The sequence below is a fragment of the Apodemus sylvaticus genome, chromosome 22, assembly GCF_947179515.1.
Source record: "Apodemus sylvaticus chromosome 22, mApoSyl1.1, whole genome shotgun sequence".
NCBI classification, from domain to species: domain Eukaryota; kingdom Metazoa; phylum Chordata; class Mammalia; order Rodentia; family Muridae; genus Apodemus; species Apodemus sylvaticus.
This window is the reverse complement of record NC_067493.1, coordinates 24,192,689-24,220,172: the sequence shown is the minus strand read 5'-3', so window position 1 is coordinate 24,220,172 and position 27,484 is coordinate 24,192,689. Positions and strand designations below refer to the sequence as shown.

The window sequence follows — 27,484 nt, the reverse complement described above, 5'->3', positions numbered from 1 at the left end:
TCACAAATGTGAGCTTTATTTTTATATGGCCATCCAGGGATGAACTCAGGCACTCATGCTCGCTTTGCCAACTGAGCTGCCTCCATTTCTGCCCATCTCTCTCTCTCTGAAGCCTTGCTTGCTCTAGGTCATGAGCACTAGGCATTGACTGACAAGAGCCAGAAAGACACGGATCCAAGTGGCTTTCCACCGTGACAGCTCCTCGGTCTACGTAGTATCAGTTTCCTTTTTCTGCGTGTGAAAGAGGCACCCACAGCCCAACCCAAATGGGGGAATGGTGCCAGGGCCTCGTCTCAAAACCTAAGGCTAGCAAAAAACTGGGTATTTTTGAGGCATAATGCCTGACACACGGGTAACCTTAATGTGTGTGTGTGTGTGTGTGTGAGAGAGAGAGAGAGAGAGAGAGAGAGAGAAGGGGGGAGGGAGAGGGGGGAGAGAGCAGAGAGAGTATGAGAATCCTTGCCACATAGGTTTGGCTAAGGACATTCTCTACCACCAAGTCACGCCCCCAGCCCCTCACTGGGGTAAATCTAGGCAGGCACCCCACTGCAAAACTATATGCCTAGAGTCTACCACTAGCAGTTCCGGGATCAAAGGAAATTGTTCCGGGGACAGGACCTCTGGGCTCCAAGGACCACGGTTCCATGGCTCCCTGGTTGCTGGCTGCCGTAGAGCTGGCCGGAAAACGGCTTCTGTACTACAATATTTTGGTCAAGGCCTCCGCCCCGCCCACCTGCCGCAGGACCGGAAGCTGGTCTGTCCCTTGCAGGGGCAGGGGGGGGGGCCCACGTGCAGTGGCACCGGAAGCCGGAAGCCAGCAGCTAGCGCTCCAGATTCTCCCGCGTGACGCAGCCAGGGCGTAAGAGGTGGGACGAAAGAGTCAGGAGCACAGTCTGGTCACATGATCCGTCATGTGACGCGATCCCGGAAGTCCGCAGCAACACTGCGGGCGCCGGTGGGCTTGGAGCTGGGGCGGCATGTTCTCGGCGGGCGCGGAAAGTCTGCTGCACCAGGCCAGGTCTGCCGATCTGGGCTCGGGGCCACGGGGCGCGAGACGAAGCCGGGGAGGAGCGGGGAGGCGGTGGTGCCGCTGCGCGGCTCGGGTCCCCGTCCGTGTGGCGCCAGGTCCCGGGCTCGGGGCGGCCTGCGTGGAGTGTGAGGCGCACGACCCAGCTAAGGAATCCTCCCCATGGTGTCTGGGGCCATGCTACTGCTGGCTGGCCCTGCACTGGGCGTCTAGGTTGCGCCTTCCTTTCCAAATAGCCAGTCCAAGATTTGGTGGTACGGGATTCAACGAAGGAAACGACTTACCAGAAACCCAGACCTGATGAATTTAGTAAACTTAAAAAGCAAAGGGACAAATCTGGACTCTGAGCTGGGCCACTCGTGGGGAAAGATTAGAATGAATAAGGTCTCTGGGATCTCCCGGAACTAGCGCCTGTAAGAGTTAAAAGTCTGGAGTCTGCGAACAAGACAGAACTCCGAAGGGTTTAATGGGTAACTGCGCTTGCCACCAAGCCTGACTGCCCCGATTCGACCCCTGAGACCCTCGGGGAAGAAGGAGAACACCAACTCCAGCAGGTTGTCTTTAGATCTCCACACGAGCACCCCAACATGTACATAAACAAATGTAATAAACTAGGGGGGAAAAAAGACAGTTCTCTTAAGATCTGTGAGGAAAACGGTTGGGGTGGCCCAGCCACAGTCTGCCCGCGGACCCACAGCCCTCCTTGTCTTCAGTAGTGGGCGGATACTTCTCATTTTAGACCCGAGTGTTATGTTGGGACTTTCATCCTGTCTCATAGCGTATGTGATTTATCACTGTGTCCCGGGGGGAGCGGGGGCACAGCCCTGGGTCGTTTGTATTTCCTTTTGCTCCCCCAGCCTGTTCTCTAGGTACCTTAATATGACCCTGGGAGGAAGATTTAGGAAACAGCAGGCTAGGGTGGTGAGAAAGGTATGGGAGAATGTCCCAAGGCCTTCAGAGAGGACAGGGACATGCAGTCGCTGCAGACGGGCCACCGGGCTTCCTTCTGGTTCCTGGGAGCCAAGTTGAAGCAACTGTCAGCCATGCTTTAGGAAGTTGGGGGCTCCTCAGGACCCACAGGCACCCGATCCAGTTATTTATTTAGGGATGGTTTAGACAGAGTCTTACTGTGTGGCCCCTGAAACTCGCTCTATAGGCGAAGCTGGCCTCAGACTTACAGAGATTCACCTGCTTCTGCCTCCCAAGTGCTGGGTCCTTGCCAGCACACCACGACCACGCGATTCCTTCAACCAGGGCCTTTATTTTCTGGTTGGGGAAGGAACCCAGGGCGGTGTGCATCTAGGCAAATGTAAGCTTGCTCGCCGTTGAGCTTGGGATAGAAGCAAGAGAACGCATACGACACTGAAGCCTGGTCCAGCCACTCCCAGAGTGTATGAGTGAGGCCTGTGACACCTGGGGCTTCCCTTAGGCTGCGCCGTCATCTTTTCTGTGTAGAAGCTTTACACGGCCCTTCTCCGGACGCTCATGGAGCCGTGTTTAAAAGGCAGCTTCAGCAGGTGTGAGCGCCAACGCTGGAGCTCAAAGTAGTGAGTGCTTCCTTTTGTGTAAGGCCCTGGGAGCAGGGAGAGCCAGGCGTGATTGTGCGCAGCTGAACACCTTAGGAAGCTAAGGAACGGGGATAAAGAGTTTGAGTCTGGGCTACTAGTAAGTTCAAGGCTAGCCCAACCTGGGCTACATAGCAAGACTCTAGGGTAAGAGGAGAGGCAACTTGGACTAAATATACCTAACTTTTGAAAGACTCATAAAATCTTTTACTGGTGGTACATAGAAGCTGAGGCAGGAGGATTGCTGCAAGCTCCAGGCAAGCCTGGGCTACAAAGTGGGGCCCTGTCTCAAAGACAAAGCAAAACCTTAAAACAGCATTTTCTTTTTTTCTTTTTTTGGTTTTTCGAGACAGGGTTTCTCTGTGTAGCCCTGGCTGTCCTGGAACTCACTCTGTAGACCAGGCTGGCCTCGAACTCAGAAATCCGCCTGCCTCTGCCTCCCAAGTGCTGGGATTAAAGGCGTGCACCACCACCACCCGGCTAAAACAGTGTTTTCTTTTCGCCATCGGAGCAAAAGAACAAAGCTGTATGCCTCACCATTAAGGGGTATCACCAGGAAACTGGGGGTGCTGCATCTCAGTTCCAAGGGAGGAACCTGTCTGTGCCCCAGTTCCTAGACATTCACCCCCAGGCACTGTGAGCCTGGGACATCCCCACGGGGATGTGCCTGTGGGTTAGCAGCTCTGTGTCCTCTTCCTTCCTTAGAGAGATCCAGGATGAGGAGTTACAGCGCTTCTGCTCCAGAGTCACTCAGCTGCTGCAGGAAGCCCCAGGGCCAGCCACCGCGGATGCCCTGCAGAGACTCTTCCTCATAGTCTCAGCCACCAAGTACCCCCGAAGGTGAGTGGGCAGCCGTACTATGGATCCCTGTGCCGTCCGCCAGGCAGGTCCCAGCCAGCTTCCCTGGGATGCCAGCGTCCGTGACATAGGTCTCCCCTTCCAGGCTGGAGAAGATGTGTGTGGACCTGTTGCAGACCACTCTCTGTTTGCCCACAAGCCCCGAGCAGCTCCAGGTCCTCTGTGCTGCCATCTTGAGAGAGATGTCACCTTTTAATGACCTGGCCCTGTCCTGTGATCACACCCCAAACCCCCGACAGCTCAGCCTTGTGGCCTCTGTGCTCTTAGCCCAGGTAATGCGATTGCCACCATGAGGGGTGAGGGAGAGGGTGAGTGGCATCTGGTTCTGGGGGTTCTGGGGGATCTCAGGGATACAGAAAGCTGGTCTGTGTTCCTCCATACCCATGTGCTACAGAGACTCAGTCAGCGCGGTGCCTATTCCCTTGGATGGCCTAATAACTATCTCAAGTGTGCATAGCCCCCTGCCCTCTCCCATCTCTCGCGTGCACACGAACACACACATACACATGCTCGAGTGTGCACACACACCAGGCCTCTGTTAATAGCTAAGTCTGACTTCAGAGCCTGGGCTGCCCATGTGATATTCCTGAACATATATATGGCCCCCTCACCCGAAGAACATCTATAGGGTACTTTCCAGACGCTCCCTGGGGCTTGAACTCAGGCCCTTGAGGTAATAGGCACTGGCTTTACCAGCTGAACCGAGTCCTCAGCAACTTGTCCTCCTTTGAAGGGAGACAGAAAGGGAGAGCTCAGACGCGTGAGCCGGCGTATCTTCAAGATCCTGGAGAACCGGCAGCCTGAGGGGCCTAGTGCCAGGCCCCTCCTCCCCATCCTATCCAAGGTCACTGGCCTTGCCCCAGGCATCCTCACAGAAGGTACTGGATGCTTCTTTCCAAAAAGCCTCCTTGGCTCCTTTCCTACAGCGGCTGTTGTATAGGGCGTGGTGGAGGGAGGGTGGAACTGTCTGGGGGACCCTGCATAGCTTACCAGTTAGTTGTACCAGTTGCATGGTGTTGGGTTCTGTTGGACCCCAATTTCTTTTGAATAAACACAGCACCGCCCGGGGAGTCTGGGGGTTTTAACTCCGCACCCCCACCCCCACCTTTCCCCGCCTACAGACCAGAGCAACATGCTCAGCAAAAGGCTAGTGGACTGGCTCCGCTACGCCCGCACCCAGCAGGGGCTTCCGAACTCGGGGGGCTTCTTCTCTACTCCCAGGACCCGGCAGGTGAGTCCCCACTACTCCAGGATCCCGGGAGTTGAAATGACACAAGCTCCAGCCCAGGCTGGCTACGTGGCTGTGGGTAGAGCTCTTGGCTGGCATGTCTGAGGGAGGGAGGCCCTTGGCTCTGACCCCAGAAGCACACAGACTGAGCGTGTCTGTCACGGTGCACATCTGTAACGCCGGTACATACCTGGAATCCAGAACTCAGGAGGCAGAACCAGAGAATCGGGATTTCAGAGCCATCCTTGGCTACGACGTAGTAAGTTTACGGACAGACTGATCAGACTGTGGGAAACTGTGTCACAAAAACAAAACCAACCCTACTCTCCTGATAGAGCTCACTCTCTGTCCCACACATGGGTCCCACACATAGCCAGGCTCACCAGTCAGCTTCCTGTGGATGCTGCGTGTCCTTCCTTGTGGTTCCAATGAGGCCTCTCGCTGCCGTCTCCACCTCAGAGTGGACGGCGACCTGAGATGGGGTGCACTTTCAGTCTGCCCAGCCCTAGCTCCTCAGCTTACGTGGTTCCCGCTCAGTGCCTGCATGACACACGTCTGCGTAGGAGCCAGGATTGTGTGACTCTAGGTCTTGGGGTAGGCCTGAGTGTGTGGATGCATCCTGCGGTACAACCTTGGGAGAGGGCAGGTACTGCTGGCTTCCGGACAGTGCTGGAGCCCACAGCTTCACGTGATGTGATTTAGGATCCCAGCAGGCTCGTCCCCAGCCCTGCCCTTCCTCCCACAGCCCGGTCCCATCACTGAGGTGGATGGAGCAGTGGCTTCGGACTTCTTCACGGTACTTTCCACGGGCCAGCACTTCACAGAGGACCAGTGGGCCAATGTGCAGGCCTTCTCCATGCTGCGGAAATGGCTGCTGCATAGTGGGCCTGAGGACCCCGGCAGTCCCGATGCAGGTGCACCGGGGATGGGACAGGGCCCCGAGGGCCAGGGAGCACAGTGCACTGTGGCTTGCAGGCAGGCAGAGAGGGTGGCGCCTGTGGCCTGCACTGTAGCCTAGATGCACACCACAGGGGTCTGTGGGCCAAGCAAGGTGTGTGATGGATTTGGAGGCCAGCAGCAGGGCCCACTGACCCCAGGAAAAAACCAAAAACATAGGCCAGTGCCATTTGTAGACATACCTGTGTCTCCCACGAGGTGTTCCAATGTGTCCCCAGAGAGCCCGACGGACCATCCAAGGCAGTATCCCCCCTCCCATTTGATCTCACCCTATCTGCAGACTCGGATTATAATCAGACCGTCTGCTCATGGTGGTATGTGCCTATGCACTTAGGAGGTGAAGGCAGGAGGATCAGGGGTTCCAGGTCCGTCTCAGATAAATAGTTTCAAGAGGTCCATCTCAGATACATAGTTACAAGAGGATCTCAGATACATAGTTACAAGAGGTTCTGGCTCAGATACATAGTTACAAGAGGTCTGTCTCAGATACATAGTTACAAGAGGTCCTTCTCAGATACATAGTTACAAGAGGTCTGTCTCAGATACATAGTTACAAGACAGCCTGGGTTACAGACCAGGCTGTGTTGAGACCCTGTCTCAAAAACAACAAAAAACAACACAAAACAGTGTAGTGATACATATCAAGCCAGCACTTTGGACTTTGAGGCAGGAGGATTCTAAGTTTAAGATCAGCCTTAGGTACATAGCAAGACCTTGTTTTGGTTTTAAGATTTATTTTATGTAAATGAGTACACTGTCGCTGTCTTCAGACAACCAGCAGAGAGCATCGGATCCCATTACAGATGGTTGTGAGCCACCACGTGGGTGCTGGGAATTGAACTCAGGACCTCTGGAAGAACAACCAGTGTTCTTAACTGCTGAGCCATCTCTCCAGCCCCAAGACCTTGTTTTAATACACTAAAAACCAAACAGAAACCAATCAGCAGCCCAGACAGATGTGTGCACCTGGCACCGGCTGACCTAGAACTCATACTTCTGACCTAGAACAAACACTCTGGGAGGCTGCCCGTCCACACAGGAGCATCAAGGTGTCCTTTTCTTCTACAGATGACAGGTCAGAGCTGGAGGGCTCCACCCTGTCTGTGCTGTCTACGGCCTCCACTGCCAGCCGACTGCTGCCCCCTCGGGAGCGCCTGAGGGAGGTGGCCTTCGAGTACTGCCAGCGGCTGTTGGAGCAGAGTAACCGGAGTGAGTCCCCAGGCTGCCCCCATCTCACACTGCCCTCCAGGGTGGTCTCTTGTCACATGACTGCTTGTGGCCACAGCCACATAGGCGGCCTTGTGGGGCTGTTTTTAGAGACAAGCCAGCTCTCTTTTCTTCCAGGAGCGCTGAGGAAGGGGGACTCGGATCTACAGAAAGCTGTAAGTAGCCTGCAGGGTAGCTGGGGGGCGCTGTGCGGACCCATGACCCAGCGAGCGCGGTCTCCCTGCAGTGCCAGGTGGAAGCTGTGTTGGTGCTGGACGTGATCTGCCGGCAGGACCCCTCCTGCCTGTATCGCACCCTCTCCTGCCTTAAAGCCTTGCACAGGAGGCTGGGCGAAGACCCTGGTGGTGAGCGGGCGCTGGTGGCCCTTGCCCAGTTCTTCCTGAACCACGGTGAGTCTGGGTGCGTGGGAAGCAGACCACAAAGAGCCTATTCTTCTAGACACTTAGAGCCAATTCCGTTTATATTTCTGTTTTGTTTATTTATTGGTAGTTCCCTGGAGTATTCTAGGCAGGGGCTTTACCACTGAGCCACACCCCCAGCCCCTCCCTGGGGGATTCTAAGCAAGGGCTCTACCACTGAGCCACACCCCCAGCCCCTCACTGGGGGATTCTAAGCAAGGGCTCTACCACTGGGCCACACCCCCAGCCCCTCCCTGGGGGATTCTAGGCAAGGGCTCTACCACTGAGCCACACCCCCAGCCCCTCACTGGGGGATTCTAGGCAAGGGCTCTACCACTGAGCCACACCCCCGAGCCCCTCACTGGGGGATTCTAGGCAGGGGCTCTACCACTGAGTTTAATCTTAGCACTCTTTATTCTGATTGCCTTGTTTTATTGTTACTTGGTTGGTTTGTTGGTTTGTTTTTTTCATGTGTAACTATGGGTGACCTAGAACTCATGGCGTTCCACCTGCCTCTGTCTCCCATGTACTGGGGTTAAGAGTGTGCTACCACACCCAGTGTTGTCGTAGTCAGGTTGTCTATTGCTGTGAGGAAATACCATAACCCAAAAAAGCAAACTGGGGAGGAAAGAGTTTATTCGGCTTACACTTCCAGGTCACAGTCCTTCACTGGAGGAAATCAGGACAGGAACTCAAGCAGGGCCGGAACCTGGAGGCAGGAGCTGTTGAAGAGGCTGTGGAAGGGTGATGCTTACTGGCTGGGTATCCATGGCTTGTTCAGTCTGCCTTCTTCTAGAACTCAGGACCCACCATGCGCTGGGCCTTCCCCCTTGATCACTAATTGAGGAAATGCCTTACAGCTGGACCTCATGGAGGCATTTCCTCAGCTGAGGCTCCTTCCTCTGGTGACTCCAGCTTGTGTCAAGTTGACACACAAACCCAGCCAGTGCACCCAGCCTCCCTTTGTTTGGCAATGGTTTCTCAAGTGTTGCCCAGGCCAGTTTTGAACTTGTGATTCTTTTGCTTCAGCCTCTAGAATAACTGAGATTATAGTTCTGTGCCAAGCTCAGTACTCTGATGTGCCAAGTCAAGCGTCGAGGCCGCTGCCTTCCCGGCAGTGTCCCCGTGGCTGGGCTCTGTGGCCTCAGGGCGGTGGCAGCATCTCCAGGAGGCTTGCTGTGTCCTGAAGACTCCCGCAGCCCGGGAGGCTCGGCCAGGCTGGCTGAGCGCTGGCCTGCAGCAGGAATCCTTGTCCTGAGTCACTGCAGATGCTATTGCTGTACCTAGAGTCTAATGCCCTGCTGCTGTCTGGTGTCTTTCAGGGGAAGCGGCCGCCATGGATGCAGAAGCCATCTACAGGCAGCTGCTCTGCAGTCTGCCCTCCGAGCGCTTCCACAGCCCGACCCTGGCCTTCGAGGTCACACACTTCTGCACACACAGCCTGGCTCTGTCTGACCCCCACTTCCTCAGCCTTCTCAGGATGAGCTTCCCAAGTCTATTCAAGGCATGTGTGGGCTTTATCGGGGTGGGCCCAGGGCTTCCCTCTCCAGTTCATTTCAGTTTAGGGTGTGGTGAGGTCTGCTAGGGGTTCCCATGTATCATAGTGTCCAGACTTGTCTCAGGCAGCCACATGGGAACCAGACAAGGTGCTTCATCCATGTAATCTCAGCACACAGGAGGCTGAGGCAAACGATCAGAAGCAGGAGTTCAAGGCCTGCTTCAGTTACATAGCAGTTCTGGGCTAGCCTGGGCTACATATCACCCTGTCTCAAAAAGCAAACAAAGCCAGATGTGATGCAGTGGTGAATACCTGTAATCCCAGCACTCAGGGATTTCTAAGTGTTTGAGGCTAGCCTGGACTACATAGTTCCAGGACAGCCAGAGCTACAAAGAACAAGAAAAACCTAGGAGCTGGAGAGACGGCTCAGTGGTTAGGAGCACTGGCTGCTCTTGCAGAGGACCTGCACGCAGTATCTCACAACCATCTGTTAACTCTTGATTCCAAGGGATCTAGCGCCCTCTCCTGACCTCTGTAGGCACTTCATGCACCCCGTGTGTGTGTGTGTGTGTGTGTGTGTGTGTGTGTGTGTGTGTGTGTGTGTGCGCGCGTGCGCGCGCGTACATTCTGTGACATGAGTCGAGGTGTATATGTGTGGCGGTGGAAGCACAAACTGGTGCCGGGTCCCCACCTTCCACCTTGTGGGCTGAGACGGTCTCCATTTGCTAACCTGCACACCGACGGCAGGCTAGTTGGCTGTGGCCTTCCTGGGACCCCCTTGTCTGTGCCCCCTCACAGTGGGAGTGCTGGAGTCTCAGTCATGTGCTGCCCAGCCTAGCTTTACAGGGGTTCTGGGGGTCTGGACTTAACACCTCATTTTTCATCATGTTAATAATCTCCTCCCCTCTTTGGAAACAGAATCTCACTTTACTGGGAGCTCATGGGTGTGCCCAGGCTGTGCACTGTCCCTGCTTCCCCAGCACCAGGGTTTTGGGTGCACACTATCGTGTGCTTTTTACAGATCCTGCTAGTGCAGCAGTCACCGTACTGATGAGTATCTCCCCACCCCATAACTCCCTCCTTTCTCTAAAGGAGACAAATAATAAAGAAATGGCTTCCTTCATTGCTGGCACAAAATTGGCTGCAAAGGAAAAAATAAAATAGCAGACGTGGCCAGAGAGCTGACTTCCGCTGGTAAAGACACTTGCTGCTAGACCTGGCAGGCAGAGTTCTGTCCCTGGGACCCACGTGGTAAACAGAGACCACCCTTGGCTTCCACTCGTGTACGCACGCGCACACACACTCACATTAGCACTAGTACGAACCCTTACAGCACAGCCAAAGACTGACAGCTTCATCACAGGCGGTGTGGGAAGGAGGGCTGGGTCAGGCGTCCCTGTCTAAACAGGGCCCGTGTGGTGTGAGTGGGCAGGAGGCCACAGACTGAGGCATGGCCGGCTTGCATCCTCTCGCCGCTGAGCCATTGTGTACCCCCCCCCCCCGCAGTTCTTGGCTTGGAACAGCCCTCCCCTCACAGCCGAGTTCGTGGTGCTCGTCCCAGCTCTCGTGGACGCTGGCACCGCAGTGGAGATGCTGCACGCGCTGCTCGACCTGCCCTGTCTGACGGCGGCGCTGGACCTCCAGCTCAGGTGGGCCCACTCTGGCCCAGTCAGCCCTGTCCCCGCCCACACAGCTGGGCACTAGCTCTGCTCCAGATCCCCTGACCAGGCTTCCGCCCACAGACAGTGCCTCTCGGCACATGCGTGTTCATGGAGAGGAGCCTCCCAAGGTCCGTATGGAGCCCCTCCCCAGCCCTGAGAGCCCGTGATGTTATAGCCAGTACCCCCCCCCCCGCACCCCTCCCCATCAGCTTGCATAGGACTCTCTAGAGCTGACTTGCACTACGAGTTGCAACCCAGCCTAGCCTCTGTCCCCTCAGGTCCACACAGACCCCGTCGGAAAGGCTGCTTGGGGATGTCTCCCTCAGGATCCCCAGCTGCCTGGACGCCTTCCAGGACCCACAGTTCCAAGGACTCTTCCGGCACCTTCTGCGTACCAAGGCGGGCGGCTCCATGGAGAGGTGCGGTCCTGTGCTAGAGGCTGGGCTGTACGTTCTCGCCATCAGCCTGAGGAGACAGCCGTGGGCGCCATCACTGCTGCCGTGGGCATGGAGGGCCTTCTGGGCTCTACTCGTTGGCCCAGCCCTCATTTGCTGTTGTGAGCAGTTCACTATCCAAGTGGGGAAACTGAGGCCTAGCGTACTCTGAGGGTGGGAGGGGCAGAGGGGTCGGCAGGCCTCTCAATTCAGCCCCTGCTGGCCTGGCCCTTGCCCTGCTGTCCTGGAAGCCCCGAGGACCATGTGATCCCGAGGAGTGAGCAAACTGTGCCCACCTGTGGCTGGCCACAGCGTCCCTCCTTCAGGAAGGAACTGTGGACGGGCACTCAGTAGTCCCATTGTGTCCCCAGACTGACACCACTTCACCAGGTGCTGAAGCCCATGGCCAGCTGTGCCCGGGTAACCCAGTGTGCAGAGGCGGTGCCAGTCCTGCTCCAGGCCTTCTTCTCGGCTGTGACCCAGGTGAGCCACCGCCCCTGTCCCCTCCTCCATAGACCTCACATAGTCAAGAGGGACTGGACCCCAAGGAGGCTTGTCCTGCTGCGCCCTCCATGACCTCCAGGACAGGGCGGGCACATGACACTTGAGGCTGGCAGCACAAGCTAGAGGCAGAACAGCATGTGTCCCGCTACCCTAGGGCTCCCCTAGCCCAGTGGGTCCCTCCTGGCTGCATGCCCACAGGTCAGATGACTAGAAGCCCACAGAACCCCTTGAGGTAGTCTAGCAACAGAATGGACAGTTTGGGGTCACTCAGCCAGACAAGATGGAGCCTTGGTCTCAGGGACAGGCTTCTTTTATTTATGTTTGTTTTTGAGACACCACCTCCCTGTGTAATCCTGCCAGTCTGGAGCTTACCGCGTGGACCAGACTGGCCTCAAACTCTCAGATCCGCCTGCCTCTCTGTCTGCCAGTGTGTGCCACCACAGCCTGCACCAGAGCGGAGTTCTCAAGGGAGGCTGCCGGGCCAGGGAAGCTGGGCCTCTTAGTCCTCCAGCCCCTGGTGCCCAGGGTGCTGGGGAAGGCGGGCAGGGAGTGAGGAGCGACACCCTGGCGTGGTGTCCCCTTTGTGGCCCCACTCCTCCCAGAGGGTGGAAGATAACAGTGCCCACTGCTCAGGACCGAGCCAGCGTCTGCTCTCTATCCCAGACTGCCGACGGGGCCCTGATCAACCAGTTGGCACTGCTGCTCCTGGATAGGAGTGACTCCCTCTACCCAGTGCCTCAGTATGAGGCCCGTGTGCACAGGTAGGCTCCAGCCCTGGCAGGGTCCCAGTGCCATGGCGCACAGACCAGCTCCCTGCACCTCCCTGTCCCGCCCACAGGCTAGCCTGAGCACTGGACCTACACCCTGCCCGTTCCTCCTGACCTGCATTTCACCCTCTGCTCAGAGCATCCTAGTGGCTTCCCTCCTCCAAGATGCTGTGTGTCCTTTCAGGGTTGGCTCGTGTCTCTGTGGCAGATGGTCCTGTCCACTGAGGTGGCTCTCAGCCGTCCCAGTGCTGCGGCCCTTTAATATGGTTCCTCACGTTGTGGGGACCCCCCAACTGTAACATTGTTTCATTGCTACTTCATGACTGTAATGTTGCTACTGTTAAGAATTGTAACATAAAAATCTGATATGCAGGATAGCTTATATGTGACCCACAGGTTAAGAACCACTATTTAGGGGGTTTATTCACACATATACACACCCATCCTGGGGATTAAACCGAGGGCTACCTGAATGCTAGATAAGTGCTCTCCCACTGAACCACTCCCCAGCCCCTCCCTGGGGGATTTTGGCAGGGGCTCTCCCACTGAGCCACTCCCCAGGCCCTCCCTGGGGGATTCTAGGCAGGGGCTTTACCACTGAGCCACGCCCCCAGCCCCTCCCTGGGGGATTCTAGGCAGGGGCTTTACCACTGAGCCACGCCCCCAGCCCCTCACTGGGGGATTCTAGGCTGGTGCTCTACCACTGAGCCACACCCCAGCCCCTTACTGGGGGACTCTAAGCAGGGGCTCTACCACTGAGCCACACCTCCAGCACCTCACTGGGGGATCTAGGCAGAGGCTCTACCACTGTGCCACGCCCCCAGCCCCTCATTGGGGGGATTCCAGGCAGGGGCTCTACCACTGAGCCACGCCCCCTGCCCCTCCCTGGGGGATCCTAGGCAGGAGCTTTACCACTGAGTCACACCCCCTGCCCCTCACTGGGGGATCTAGGCAGGGGCTCTACCACTGAGCCACGCCCCCTGCCCCTCCCTGGGGGATCTAGGCAGAGGCTCTATCACTGAGCCACGCTCCCTGCCCCTCCCTAGGGGATCTAGGCAGAGGCTCTACCACTGAACTACACCCCAGCCCCTCCCTGGGAGATCTAGGCAGGCCATCTACTCTTCAGTTTTATGGTCTCACTCCACCCCAGGCTAACCGAGAACTCACACTCTCTCACCAGCCTGGATTCAGGCAGTCCTGTCCCCAGTAGAGTGAAAGGCTCCCTATGAGTGGCAGGTTTTACCTTCCTGACTTGAACCAGCTGCTCCTGGCTCTCCTGCTCCCAGTGAGTAGCTGGGGCCAGGCCTGCCCTGAGGACACAGCCTCCCACTCTGCACACAGGGTGCTGAGTTCCCAGTTCCTGGTGCTGTGTAAGCTGAAGCCGTCACTGGTGGTGGAGCTGTCCCGGGAGCTCCTAGAGTTCGTGGGGAGCGTGAGCGGCATCTGCAGCCGGGCCAGCATGTTCACGTGTGTGGTAAGCCCTCGGCCACCCTCCCACCGGCACACGGGAAGCCCTGGTGCGTGCTGACTCTCTGCTCTGGGCTCAGGTGTGGGCCATTGGTGAGTACCTGTCGGTGACCTGCGACAAGAGGTGCACAGTGGAGCAGATCAACAAGTTCTTTGAAGCCCTGGAAGCCCTGCTGTTTGAAGTCACCCAGTCCCGCCCGTCACCTGACTTGCCCTGCTGTCCCCCAGAGGTGGTCACTGCACTCATGACCACATTGACCAAGCTAGCCTCCCGGAGCCAAGACCTGATCCCAAGGTATCCAGCCGGGGAGCACAGAGAGACCCAGGGAGGGCAGCTGTTTAGGTGCTTTAGGGAATCGATCCTTGGCAGCTAAGGACCTGAGACCCTCTCTTTCCCAGGGTGTCACTGTTCCTGTCAAAACTGCGGACCCTGGCCCAGAACCCAGCCACCAGCTCTGTGCACAGTGAGGAGGATGCGGGGTCCATCCGGACCCGGGCCGCAGAGCTCCTGACCCTGCTGAAGATGCCCAGTGTGGCCCAGTTTGTGTTCACACCCCCTGTGGGTGTGTGCCAGCCCCGCTACCACCGAGACACCAACGTGGCGCTGCCTCTGGCCCTGCGGACAGTGAGCCGGCTGGTGGAGAGGGAAGCAGGCCTCCTGCCAGGTTGAAGGGACAGTCACTGCCTGAGCAGTAGCTACAGCTTCAGAGCCGGGGCAGCGAGTGAGTTTGGAGCTGAGCTGCAGGCTTAGGTGACTCGGGTTGGGAGGAAGGTGGCCATAGCTGGAGTCACCGGCCCTGGGGGTGAGCTATCCCACCTTGTCTCTGGCTGGCCACAGTCGGCCTTGAGTAGCTGATGGTGACTGTCACTTCCTAGGCCGAGCACAAATGGCCTGCTGTGCCTGCTGCTGTTACTCAGTTCTGGCCTTGGGGGCAGGGAACGGTGCAGGAAATATAAACTAAAAAATGATTTATGCTGGGCAGTGGTGGCGCACGCATTTCATCCCAGCACTTAGGAGGCAGGTAGGTGGATCTCTTTGAGTTTGAGGCCAGCCTGGTCTACAGAGTGAGTTTGAGGACAGCTAAAGCTACACAGAGAAACCCTGTGAAGAGACAGAGAGGGAGAGGGGGGGGGAGGGAGGATTATTTAATATTTATGTGTAGGTGCTCACACGCACCACAGCGCACACGGAGGTCAGGAGACAGCTTTTGGTAGCCGCTTCTCTCCTTCAGCCGTGGGGGTCCTGGCTGGTCGCCTGGCTCAGTAACAAGCCCCTTTACCTGCTGAGCCATTTGTCTGCCCCCAAGTACACCTTCCAGTGCTGTGTACAGCCCACACTCTCTGCCTTCCTCAGGCTGGGAGAGAGCCAGGGAGCCTGACCGTGCCCTGGAGCCCGGCTGCTGCCCTTCCCACCCTGCCCTCTGGAGAGGGAAATCCCTGGGTCTCCTGCTTGGTTCTTGTGTTCTTGATGTGACAGAAGTGACATGCTCTGGAGCTGAAGCTATGCCACAAAGCCCTGAGTTTAATCCCAAGTGTAACCCCAGGCATGGTGACACACACTATAATCCTGGCAGGTAGAGGCAGAAAGGTCAGAAGTTCAAGGTCAGCCTTGGCTAGGTAACAGCTTGGAATGGGCCTGGGCTACAAAAGAAAATAGGCCTGGAAGACGACTCAGCCAGATGACCCAGGGTTGACCCCTAGACCTCGTGTAAAGCCCTGGTGTGTGCACCTGCACAGACAGAACATCAGTCCAAAGCTCAGACTTTCTAGAGCAGTGGAAGAACAAGATGGAAGGCAAGAACAAACTCTTAAAACTCACGCCATGCCTTGGTGACATTTTAAAAGCTAAAACACAAGGTGTATTTTTGTGAGGGGGCGGTGTCTTCTGGGTCCACCTTCCGGTGGTGTTTGCCTGATTGTGTGACTTCCTAGTCTAAGGCTATGTGAAGGCTAGACTCGGGGATTCACAGAAGCCTCCAGGTTTCCTGCTGGTGCTCAAGGCTGTAGGCCCTGCTCCAGCCTTTCTGCAGTTTTCCTGAGCCCTGGACCGGTTCTTCAGGAACTGCTCAGGTCCAGACAGTACATGGCCATCAGATGGCGCCACCGCACCAGTCTGTTGCTGCGCACGCCTTTGGCCCCGCCCACAACTCGATCCTGCAGCTTTGTTTCTGGGTTCTGTATTGGGGCTGGAGCTCCCAAAGGAAAAACTGAATTTCGGCTCCAGCTGAGGTCTGTGGCTACGTGGGCACGGGCCGCATGTCTGATTCATGTCCAGGGAAACCTTTGCTTGTTGCCCCTAGGCCTGCTGTGCCCTGACCAAACTCTGTCCACGAGCAGATTCTGAACAGCTCAGAGTTGTCTCTGTTCCCGTGAGGGCAGGCTCCCATAGCAGGGCAGAGGGGACAGAGGCGTTTGCTGTGCTCTTCAGTCAGGAGCATTGGTGATTAAAAAACCAATCAGCCTTTTGTTTTCTGTGTTTTGCCTGCATGCATGTCAGCGTACCATGCGCATGTTTTACATGCAGAGGTCAGAAACTGGAGTTGCAAGCTTGTGAGCAACTGTGTGCTGGGAATTGAACTCGGGTCCTCAGGAAGAGCAGCCAGTGCTCTTAACCACAGAGCCATTGGCAGCCCGGAACCTTGGCATCCCTCGGTCACGGGGAGAACTGAGATGGTTCCACTGAGCACTGCAGAGTTGATAAAGCCATGCCAGCAGGAACAAGGACTGCCCTTGTCTTGGTGGGTACCAGGCAAAGCTAAATGCCCACTCAGATGGCAGGGGCTGCTTGGCAACTCTCCTCAGAGGTCAGCTGGGGGACGAGGGTCACATAGGGCCACTCGTCCTACCTTCACCTGGCTAGACAACAGGACTGGCCTGGGCTGCAGGCTCCCAGGCCCCCGTGGGGCTGGTGATGCTTTTACACCTCCACAGCTGCCTTTAGTACTGTTGTAATCATCTTTCGTACATGCACACACACCTTGGTTTTAGTGATATACATTTGTGTGCACGTGTGTGTGCCTGCAGTGTAGAGGCTGGAGGCTGGTGCAGACTGGTTGGTTTCCTCAGTTCTCCACCTAATTGATTTTTTTTTCTTATGTTCTCCTTGGGAGGGGGTGTGCGCATGTGTGCAAGGCAGAGCATGCGTGGAGCTAAGGACAGTGTTTGAGTCTGTTCGGCCCTAGGGACTGCTGCTCTCAGGGTCAGGCAGGCTCCTACACCAAGTAAGAGCAAATCCTCTTACCCACTGGTCCATCCCATCAAACAACCTTTTATTTTTTAAATAACTTTATTTTTGACTGAAAATAGTTACTTTCATACAGTTTGTTCTGATGAGTTTCCCCTCCCTCATCTCCTGCCAGCTCCTCCCAGCTCCCTACCCTTCCAACTTCACATCTTCCTCTCTTAAGGGAACAAGCAAGTGAATAGAAAAGACAAGGATTTTTTAAAAAAATGAATGAGGAGAGAATACTTTTCAGAAAGTAGGAGAAACATACAAATGCAGACACACACACACAAGCAGAAGGCCAGTGAGGGGGCAGGGAACCCATGCATAGCAGTGTGAGACCTCAAAACACACCTGTGCACCTGCTAGCCATCTGCTTGGGGCCTACCCGTAAGTGTGGTTTGTGTACCCAGAGGCTCCCTTGGAGAAACTAGTTTTTTCTTTGCAAATGATTCTTGGAGCTGGAGTTTTTACTTCCTCATCTTGGCGCTGAGACCTGCCTGGCTTGGGTCTGCGCAGGCCCCATGGAGGCCACCGAGTCTGTGAGTTAATGTGTGTGCATCAGTCCTGTTGTGTGTGGAAGACAGTTTTTTTTTGTTTGTTTTGTTTTTTTGTTTGTTTTTTTATGCATCTGGAGCCATGGGTAATACCATGTGTACTATCTGGTTGATGTTTTTGTCTCTGGGAGCTCTGGGAGTACTGGTTGGCTCACTTTTTTGTTGGGCTCACATCTATGGGGCTGCAAACCCCTTCAGCTCCTTGGGTCCTTTCTCTAGCTTCCCCATTGGGGACCCTGTGCTTAGTTCAATGGCTGGCTGAGAGTGTGGAAGACAGTTTTAGGTGTCACTCGTCACCCCTGGCTCTTACAATCTTTCTGCCTCCCCTTCAGCAGAGTTTCCTGAGCCCTGAGGGGAGGAATTTGATGGAGGATTAGGACTCAGGAGTTCCAAGGTCTTTCACTGAAGCCAGAGCTCATATGCAACTAGCACAGTTCAGACATCTTCCTGTCAAAACACACCAGCAATGCATATACACACCAGCATACACACACTCCAGCATACACACACACCAGCAACACACACACCAGCATATACACACACTAGCAATACACACTCCAGCAATATACAACATACACTCCAGCATACACACACACCAGCAACACACACACCAGCAATATACATACACCAGCAATACACACCAGTAACACAGCAGCAACACACACACACAGCAACACATACACCAGCAACATGCACACACACACACACAACCAGCGCTGGAGTTACAGGCAGGCAGCATGGTGCTTTTAGACCAAGGACGAATGTCTCCTTATGCCTGGCAACAGCACTGCTGCCTGAGCTTTAGCTCCTGTGTTGTGCTCTTTTGTTTTTATGAACTGCTAGAAAATAGAATAAGCAAAAGCAGCCCACTATCCAGGGTCAGAACTGCAGTGGTGGTGACACCCAGCTCCCTGCGCGCCCCTGGGCCGTGCAGTCTGCTCCACTTTGACCATAAACGCTATTCTGAGTTGCTGGAAGAACTGACTTGCCTGTGTCAGCAGGTACCCCTCATTATATCTCCTCGCTGTGTTGACTGAACAAGGCCGTGCTGTGCTGGCTTCCTGCAGAAGGCTTCCTGCTGCCATTCTTCCAAGCAGGAATGTGGGGTCCCCTACTCTGCTCCCCAGCATGGGGCTTGTGACCAGAGGAAGAAAGTGTGCACCCAGGAGTAAGACCCTGCACCAGCTGCAGCCTCCCAGCTCTGTTCTGGGCTGTAAGCATTTCTTCTGGATGAAGCCATGAATTTTGAATGTCCTTTAAAAAACAAATTTAGGACCAGGGGACTGGAAAGAGATGGCTCAGTGGCTAAGAGTGCTTACTGCTCTTGCAAAGGCCCTGGGTTTGGTTCCCCGCACCCGCATGGATGTCACATGTCATACAGTTGTAGATCAGGCACCTACAGTTGTAGTCTAGCCTCTGCGGGCTCCTGAATGTGGACAGTACCCATAAACTCATACAAGTACACACATACACACAGAAACTAATCTTGACAAAATACATTTGGGAGCCAGCAAGATGATTCAGTGGTTCCAGGCTCCTACACCGAGCCTGCAGACGTGAGTTGAAGTCCCAGACCTACATGGAGAGAACCGACTCCCATAGTTGTTCTCTGTATGTCCATGTGCACACCATGACATGCATGCACACCTCACCACCCCCATTCCACAGCACACAAAATCAATCAATAAAAATGTACTAAGAAGCCGGGCGATGGTGGCGCATGCCTTTAATCCCAGCACTCGGGAGGCAGAGGTGGGCGGATTTCTGAGTTTGAGGCCAGCCTGGTCTACAAAGTGAGTTCCAGGACAGCCAGGGCTACACAGAGAAACCCTGTCTCAAAAAAAAAAACCAAAATGTACTAAGATCCTTAAATATAGACTTTATCCAGCATCGTGGGCATCACTGAGTTGTGGCTGCCTATCCAAGCTGCGTGGAGAGGTGCAGCCACAGCGCAGGTGGAGAGCTATAGCAGATGTACTGCAGTTCCTGTTGGCAACCAGAGGGGGCAGCATGGAGAAGCAGGAGAGCAAGTACTAGGGCCAATCTAGGGTCGTGCCCTCACAAAGAGGCCTTTCTGCGGTTAACCGGGACCCCTTTGTACCAAGAATCTCTCTATTCCTGTTAAAAAATATGAGGACGTTGGGCTAGAGACAGAGAGCTTAGTGGGTAAAGCCCTTGCCATATAAACATATGAGCCTGAGTTCACATCCCCGGAACCTACATAAAGCCAGCTACAGTAGCACACGTCTGTAATCCTCATGCTCCTACAGAGAGGCGGAAGGGAGAGAAAATACCAGAGACTCTAGGCCACTGAGCCTGGGTGGTGCACATGGCAGGCAGGCAGCACACAAGAAAGGGAGCATGCACCTGCGCACACACAGACATATGCACAAATACACAGGCACACACAGACACAGATAGGTACACAAAAACACAGACACAGATACACAGGCACAGATGCGTGTGCGCACGCGTGTGCACACACACACAGACACTAAACTCTTTTAAAAGATGAAGACTGTACACTGAGCACATGGACAGAGCTGCTAAGGATGTATAGCATGGCCACCTCTGCACACCCAGTGTGTGCATGTGCCAGCCATGATCACAGCACACCAGCCCTGGCAGGAGAAGGAGGCTCCCAACAGTGTAAAGGGATGTGGGTCAGAAAGAAAACCCTGCCCCTCCTCTCCCTCCCCACTTAGGATTAGTATTCAACTTTTGTGATCAGGGACAAGTGGGGAAGAATGGGGGCCATCTCAGCCGGGAGAGAGGGTACAGGCTAGCTCAGGCCCAAGGAGACATCAGCTTGACCACCCAGCCTTCTCCGGGCCCGCAGATCCCTTCCTTTGGAGGAGAAACTGTGTAATGTGATTGAAAATGATGGAGACAGGCATGCTGTGGGCCCGGAAGTCAGGCGGCTGAAGCAAGCCTGCAGTGATGGGGTGCGCCCTGGACACCCTCCTCACAGGAAAGCTCCACACTGGCCCTGACCCTGTCTCAGAGAAAAGAGCAAACACTGGAGCACACGGACTCGTGGCTCTTGTTTCCCGGCGCAGCCGCAGTCCTTGGGTAGAGGGTCATTCAAGGGGCAGGTTCAAGGCCAATCCCCGTGGCTCAATAACAATGTTGCAAAACAAAAGAGAAAAAGAGGCTGGGGCGTGGCTCAGAGGTAGAGGAGGAATCCCCCAGGGAGGAGCTGGGGGGCGTGGTTCAGTGGGAGAGCCCCTGCCTAGAATTCCCCAGTGAGGGGCTGGGGTGTGGCTCAGTGCTGGAGCTCCTGCCTAGAATTAAGACCTCTGGGTGCAGTCCTCAGAGCCAGCAGCAGGGGAGTGAGGCTGTTTGGGAGCTATATCCATTACCATCAACAGTGATGCGCTCTAACCCTCCCCTCGCTGGCTGGGCAGGAAGGCTGGTCACTAGAGCCACTGGCTCCCTCCGTGTTGTCCACGTGCTCTGCACCACAGCGCAGATCCTACATCCCCACTATAAGAGTACAAAAGATAGTTTATTGAATCTAAAGTCTCCATTAAAGTCTTTAAACATAAAAGCTCTGTAGGAAATGTCACAACTTAGTGTCATCTGTCATATAAATAAATATACACTAAGATGCACACTATCAACAGGTGTCCTCAACGTGAGGCCACAACATAGGGACTCACTCAGTCAACTTTAAAACCCAGGATTGGATGGACTGGGGTGTGAGAGGCGGGGTGGGGGGTGGGGCTGTGGGTGGCAGTTGGTGGCACCTGGAGAGGATACAGGAAGAAGGTGGTGGGGACAAGCGTCCTTTGGTCTATTAGGAAGGGGGCTTGCGGAAGCGGATTTTCTTGGCTGTTTCCATGTCAGACTTGGCAACCAGAAATCGCATCTTCTTGCCTCCATGACGGATCAGATCCACTGCTCTGAAGTGAGGAAAAGTGGTGAGGCTGGCAGACGAGGAGCAGCAGCCACCGCCTCTCCCTCTCCCTCCCTGATGCAGGGCTGGCCCGCAGGTGCCCCCCACCTCCCTGGCTAGGCCTGCGCCTCAGGCCAGGTGTGGCGCATACCTCATGTAGCTGACACCTATCAGGTTGCTGCCGTTCACCTCCAGGATTCGGTCTCCCAGTGACAGCCGCCCATCAGCTGCTGCGGGGCTCCCAGGAAGCAGGGTCTGTATGTAGAGTCCCTGGGCCCCCAGAGGTGTGTGCTGGGAAGAAGTAGGGGCCTCAAGTTGCTGCTGGTGCTGACACATGCTCCCCCCAGAAGACCTTGCATGCCACCCCCCAGCCCTCCCTGTGAACCTGTGGGGCCCATGCCTGGACTCAGCCAGGTCACAGATTATGGTCCCGGCGTGTCCCACAGGAAAGCACTGGGCTCCATCAGTGCTAATAAAGGCAGGCCCATGAGACAGTCATGGCTTCTCACTGGCCTTGACTATCCATGCTCACGCTGTAGAGGAAGAGTCTGCAAGCATGGGGGGGGGGGGGGAGAGCTGAGGTCCAGGTCCTCACCATCCCATCAATCAGGCCCATCCCCAGCCCCGAGGGGCCTCGCTCCAGCTCCACCGTGAACACATAGCAGAAGTCCTCCGTGCTGGAGCCGGGGCTGGAGGCCTCAGCCGGAGCCTCAGCAGCAGCCTGACCCGCATCTCCTAGGCAGAGAGAGAGGAGGGAGGATTGGGAGCCACTGGCCTTGGAGAGTAGCACTCACCCCAGTCAGTACACGGGACCTCCCTCAGGAAGACAGAGAAGTCTCACAAGACAGGGCATGGCAAATGCTCCTGGGTCCCCAGGAAGAGACCACCTGGACAGAATATGACAGCAAGCCCAGGGGAAGGGGCAAACTCAACAGGTCATTAGGCCCTGTGGGGCAGCCAAGCCTCCCACCACCTCTTCCCCTGCCCTGCCCCGCCACTAGGGTGGTACTGTAAGTTCATCCTCCCTGAGGCTCCACTGCACCCAGACCCTGCCACAGAGCCCAGCCTAACAGAGGCCCACCCTGAGGCCCTGTGCCTCCACAACAGAGCTTGTGTCTGAGTGTCGGAGCCTCAGGACAGAGCCTGATCTAATGGTTCTGTGCCCCAGCCCCACAACAACCTGAGGCAGCTTGCCACCTTGTCCTGCTCCACTGAGCACCCAGAGCCATTCAAACTTAAGACGACCAAGGACACAATGAAGAGTCCCTATAGGACCAGGTGGGCCCCACTGTGCTCATATGTAGGGCACACATGCACCCACCTAACAGTGCTGCCCCTGAACAGCACTGGCTGACAGAGCAGCCCAAGGAGACCTGCTGTCCACTCATGAGCCGGCCAGGTCTCACCTTCTAGAACTTCACCAGGAAGACCACCTGGTCCGTTCCTCTGCCCGTCGAGGAGTGCTCTTCCACAGAGGCTACTGGGCTCTGGCCAGGTGGGGCCTCCAGACTCCAGGCCCAGCGGTGTGCTGGGCGGCGTGAGCAGGCAGGAGGAGTCAGTGTGCAGGGAGCCAGCCTGGGAGCCCCTGCGGTCCCCTCGGGTCGGCTGTCTTCCAGGGGGACCCTGTGCCCGGGGAGCTCCAGTGACAGGAAGAGAATGGCCAGGAACAGTTTCAACAGCTCCTCTGCCTAGGTCCCTATTAGCCAGGGGGCAGCCATGGCCTTCCAGATGCCCCTCAGGAATTGTGTGGTACAGGCCCTGGGAAGAGAAGGTGGACAAACATTGAGGCCCATGAGGAGGGGCTGGACCCGGCATCCATGATGGCTCCCTGTGAGGAAGAGAGACAGACAAGCCACCCAGGAGATCACGGGCCCAGGCAGGCCATGTTAGAGTGAGTGAAGACACTTATACCACATCAAACGGAGACTGGGGAGGAGGGCTCTGTCTCAGGAAACCTGCTCCATCCCCCAGCCCACTCTAGACAGCCAGTGCCTCCTTCTGGCTGACAGGCAATGAAAGGTTGTCTCAGCCTAGCTCCTATAGGCCCCAGGCTGCTGAGGGACTCAGCCCCTCCCCACCAGATCCCTGTGGCTCGCTCACTCGCACTGTACCTCGCTCACTCGCACTGTACCTCGATGCTCTCTGGCTGGGCAGGCCCGCTGTCAGGGCTAGCTTGGCCCCGCAGCCCCCACAGGAAGTGGCGGATGTAGAGCAGGTGCTGGTAGATGCTGTCCTCCACGCAGTCGGCCTCCAGGTCCACCTGGAAGCCCCGGCTCGGCAGAACGATGGGCGGCGGGTTTTCATAGGACTCCAGGATGTCCTCTGCAGTGGAGTGAGGGCGGGGCACTGCGCTGGGACCTGGCCCCTCCACCTCAGGTTCTCACCCACCCACAGAGAACATAAGACAGCAAGACCTCAGGCAGGCTGAGTCCCAGCCTAGTCCCTTCTCTTCAGAATCCCAGCTAGGCTGTCTAGACTGGCAGACACCGCCCCTCCATACACCCATGTGTCACTAGGACACACACATGTGTACACCGGGATGTTGATATGTACAGGTCCTGGACGAGGATGGAGACAGGAACCTTTCTGTGATGCCAGCTCCGCGCTCCCAAGCACAGGGCCTGAGCATGGGGGAGGGGAGTGTCTGATACAAATCTGTAAGTTAGGAGGACCCAAGGGAGCAGGAGACCCAGGAGAACTGTTTAGAGGCACCCTCTGTGCCCAGCCCAGCCAGCGGTGCCCAGGGAACGGGAAGTCAGTGGGAAGCCTTATGCATACCCACAGCCTACTGTCTACCTACTGTGCTGTTTACACACTGTGGATACATGTTTATGAAGGAAGATATGTATAACTTACAAATGGAAATGTGTATGTATGCATGTATGTATGTATGTACCCCTGCTGCTCCACCAGGGCATGCACATGCGTGTAAACAGTATGTGTGCTCCAAGCTGAACAATGTCTCCGGAGGCTGTTCACCCTGCTGTTTACTTCCCGGTCAGCTGGGTGCCAGTTGAGCTCCAGTCTTTAGTCCCTTCTGCTGAAGTGACACTGGCTCTGAGAATGGGGGGCAGCACAGTAGAACCCTCGGTGAAGGTGCTCCGTGGTCGGGGGCTTCTGTGTTCCCACCTGAGGGGGCTGCTCTGGTGCTTTTCTGAGCTGGAGTTTAGGGGTCCCCACCCTCAATCCCCATTCCCCCACACCCCTTCGGCTTGGCTCCCAGGAAGGCTCACCTGACTGGAAGGCCTCGGGGCTGTCTTGGGCTCCTGGCTCCCACGCGCTCACAGGGCCCATGGCGGAGGCCAACTGGTACTGAGTCAGCAGCCGGTGCAGCTGAGCGGGGTTCAGGGCAGGGAACGTGACCCGCAGGGTGGCCCAGCTCATCTGGGGACAAGGAGCTCAAAGTCAAAGGCCTGCAGGTGCACGAGGCAGTCCCCTGCTACAGACCTAGGGAGAGCCCTCCCCGGCAGGGCTCTAGCCCCAAACCGTCTTTTCACCAGGCGGGGAGCGGGGGGGGGGGGGGGGGGGGACAGGCAGGACAGTGCAGACAGCAGTTTGGGGAAGGGGCAGGCAGAAGACACCGCACTGGACTCCTATCCACAATGGGGAGGCTGCCCTGGGCTACAAATTAAGACCCTCACTCAGGAAACCCAAGAAGAATGGAAAGGAGGGCACAAAGGAGGGGTGGGGGAGAGCGTGTAAGCTGCGTGCCCCACAGAAGGCAGAACAGGTCATCTAGGTGCAGAGAGTGACTGGGCTCAGGGTAGGGACAAAGGTGGCGCCCACTTGTAAGCCCAGCATTCTCAGGAGGTGAGGGCAGGAGGACCAGGAGTTGTAGCCCAGCCTAGGCTACACAGCAAGTCTGAAGCCAGCCTAGGCTAACAATGAACTAAACAAAACCAGAAATGTCACCTGCTCCCTTCCTTTTCCCCCAGCCACTGCCTCTTTTCCTGGCTCCCTCTGTCCTTTTGTGGCCTCGTGACAAGAGCCCAGGGGATCACAGCTTTGCTCTGAGAACTCCTCTCCTGCAGGCAGCTCAGTGGGCCCAGGGCTCCGGGCCAGGAGACTTCAGACTTGTGGCTCTTAAGCAGTCTCCCTTCTCCGAGTCCTATCTGCTTCTATTCTACCCTGGAGGCTCTAGGATGTCCCTGTCTACATCGCCAACGTTCTTGGTAAAGTCCCTTTGGGTCAGGGTAGGGACAGCCTGCGGCCCCGCCACCAGCTTCTTTGCCCTTAGCTTCGCCTCTCTTTTCTTCCTCTCTCAGTCTTGATTTCCCTGCCAACAGCCACAAACCTGCTGCAGCCTTCCAGAGTCTATGCCCCAGGGGCAGCTAGAGCCTCGGAGCTGTTGGAGGAGGGACAGGAACTGACCCCAGGGCCACACACTTCCTGGCAATCCCTCCACATCCCCTCAAGACCGAGGTGTATGGAGGGTGTGCTGTTTCCTTTGGATGTCTCCCTCCTGTTTCCGTGGCATGTCCCAGGTTGTGGGGGAGGGGACCAGAGCGAGTCATGATCACATCACCCACCCACCCCACCCCCTCCTACTAGTCATGATCACATCCCCCACCCCCTCCTCCTCTGGGCTCCTCCATCATCCGTGTCCTCCTCTCTGGTGTTTGGTTGGCACTCAGGGGAAGATATCCTTCACTCTAGACTTCTCACCCTGTCCTTTCTGCTTCTGCTTCTGTAGTTTTAGTTTACAAGAATTCTTGCTTGGTCCTGAACCAGACAGATGTTGTAGAGAACCCTGGGCTTGTATATTTGATGCTAATTCCACTCCTCGGAGGGGCGGCAGATGAGGTGTTGCCTTGTGAACCTTCTCCCCACCTTAACTTTTCAAATAAAGGCTGGAGCCAATGATTGGGTAGGAGGAAGGGGGAGGAGCTGAGAGTCTGGGGGAGGAGAAAAGGATCGTGGGGGGGGGGAAGAGGAGGAGCTATGGAGGATCGGAGGGTCGATCTATGGTGAGGCTGCAGAGAGAAGCTGGAGAAACTGCAAGTTAGATGGGATAACACAGATGGGAATAGGGCAGTGTAGTGGGAGAGCCACCCAATCTAGGCTTAGAGCTTGTATTGTTACTGATTGAGTTGAGATTTCTTTTACTGGGGAATTGGGTTGGAAACGAGGTGGCAACAGTTAGATGGCTCCACAGGTAAAGGCTCCTGCCACCTGGTGACATGAGTTGACGTGCTAAGACCCACATGGTGGAGAGAGAACAACCCTGCAAGTTGTCCTCTGACCTCCACATGTGCACATGCCTACACACATACCCGCACACTATAAATAAATAAATAAATAAGTGTAATTTATTAATGGGGTTGAAGAGATGCCTCAGCAGGTCCGGTTCCCAGTGCCCACACCAGCGGCTCAAAGCAGCAAACTCTTGTCCAAGGGGGACCCGCGCCTGCGCACACACATGCAGCACTACAAAGACACATATGCATCATCACATAAAAATGAACCTTTACAAAACTGTGTTAAAAGGACAGGGTCCCTCATGGAGCTCAGGCTGACCCTGAGTTCATGACTGTCCTGCCTCAGCCCCCAGCCTACGGGAATTGCAAAGTGGCCGTGCCAGGCCCCAGGCGACCTTCTTATCTTATGGACAGACACATTATCATTTATGAGTGCCACTGTTTCTCTTACTTTCATGAGGACAAAAATAATCTTTTTTCCTCTGCAGCTCCTTTTTGCTGGCTAGTCTGAGGGAATTTGAATAAAGCCCTCAGGCTGCAGCTGTTTCCTTTTTAGAGGATTTAGAAGTGATGACCATAAATAATACGGATGCACTCTGTATGGACAGCAAGACCAAAATACCTGCTACCCAGCTTGTGGCAGAATAAGCTTGTCACTTGTCACATCCCACAGAGGGTCCACCAGGTACCTGGGCCAGCTGTCTTCACAGCGGGCTCCAGGACTCAGCGTGGGAAGGGCAGGCACCGAGCTGAGCTGTCTGGAGCAGCTGAGACTGAGGAGCCATAGCTGCTCCTTCCTGCACGTAGCCCTCACTCAGAAACCACACAGAACCACACTGGGGAGATGGCCTGTACCAGAACCCATGTGACAGCCACGTGTGCTGCTGGGAAAGACAGACAGATCACTAGAGCTCACGGACTAGTTAGCCTAGCCCAGCTGGCCAAGTGCCAGGCCAAGGAGACACACTGTGTCAGACAAAAGGTAAAAGACGCCTGAGGAATGACGGTCAAGGACAT

The 27,484-nt window shown here is 55.8% G+C and overlaps 2 protein-coding genes across 3 annotated transcripts in view; one reads left to right on the top strand and one right to left on the bottom strand.

The window, feature by feature from the left end:
- The first annotated feature begins 901 nt into the window (after nt 1-901).
- Ap5z1 (adaptor related protein complex 5 subunit zeta 1) lies at nt 902-16,057 on the top strand. Of its 2 annotated transcripts, none has more exons than XM_052167839.1 (17): nt 902-1,018; nt 3,298-3,432; nt 3,536-3,722; nt 4,184-4,328; nt 4,572-4,681; nt 5,424-5,592; nt 6,704-6,844; nt 6,980-7,017; nt 7,089-7,251; nt 8,583-8,764; nt 10,265-10,407; nt 10,698-10,838; nt 11,225-11,336; nt 11,991-12,118; nt 13,466-13,598; nt 13,672-13,886; nt 13,991-16,057. In XM_052167839.1, the coding sequence occupies exons 1-17, from the start codon at nt 978-980 to the stop codon at nt 14,259-14,261; spliced, it is 2,454 nt and encodes an 817-aa protein (XP_052023799.1). In that variant the 5' UTR covers nt 902-977; the 3' UTR covers nt 14,262-16,057. The 2 variants fall into 2 exon arrangements, with proteins under 2 accessions (XP_052023799.1, XP_052023800.1); XM_052167840.1 differs by having other exon boundaries at nt 903-1,018; nt 12,021-12,118.
- Nucleotides 16,058-20,328: 4,271 nt separating this feature from the next.
- Radil (Rap associating with DIL domain) overlaps nt 20,329-27,484 on the bottom strand; it is a 69,442-nt gene continuing 62,286 nt past the window's right edge. Inside the window, exons 10-15 of the mRNA XM_052167838.1 lie at nt 24,503-24,653; nt 23,401-23,591; nt 22,676-23,027; nt 21,865-22,004; nt 21,421-21,560; nt 20,329-21,276 (exon numbers count right to left, since the gene is read on the bottom strand). Of these exons, the coding sequence (XP_052023798.1) occupies nt 21,171-21,276; nt 21,421-21,560; nt 21,865-22,004; nt 22,676-23,027; nt 23,401-23,591; nt 24,503-24,653 (1,080 nt within the window). The 3' untranslated portion in view covers nt 20,329-21,170. The remainder of the gene's footprint in view (nt 21,277-21,420; nt 21,561-21,864; nt 22,005-22,675; nt 23,028-23,400; nt 23,592-24,502; nt 24,654-27,484) is intronic.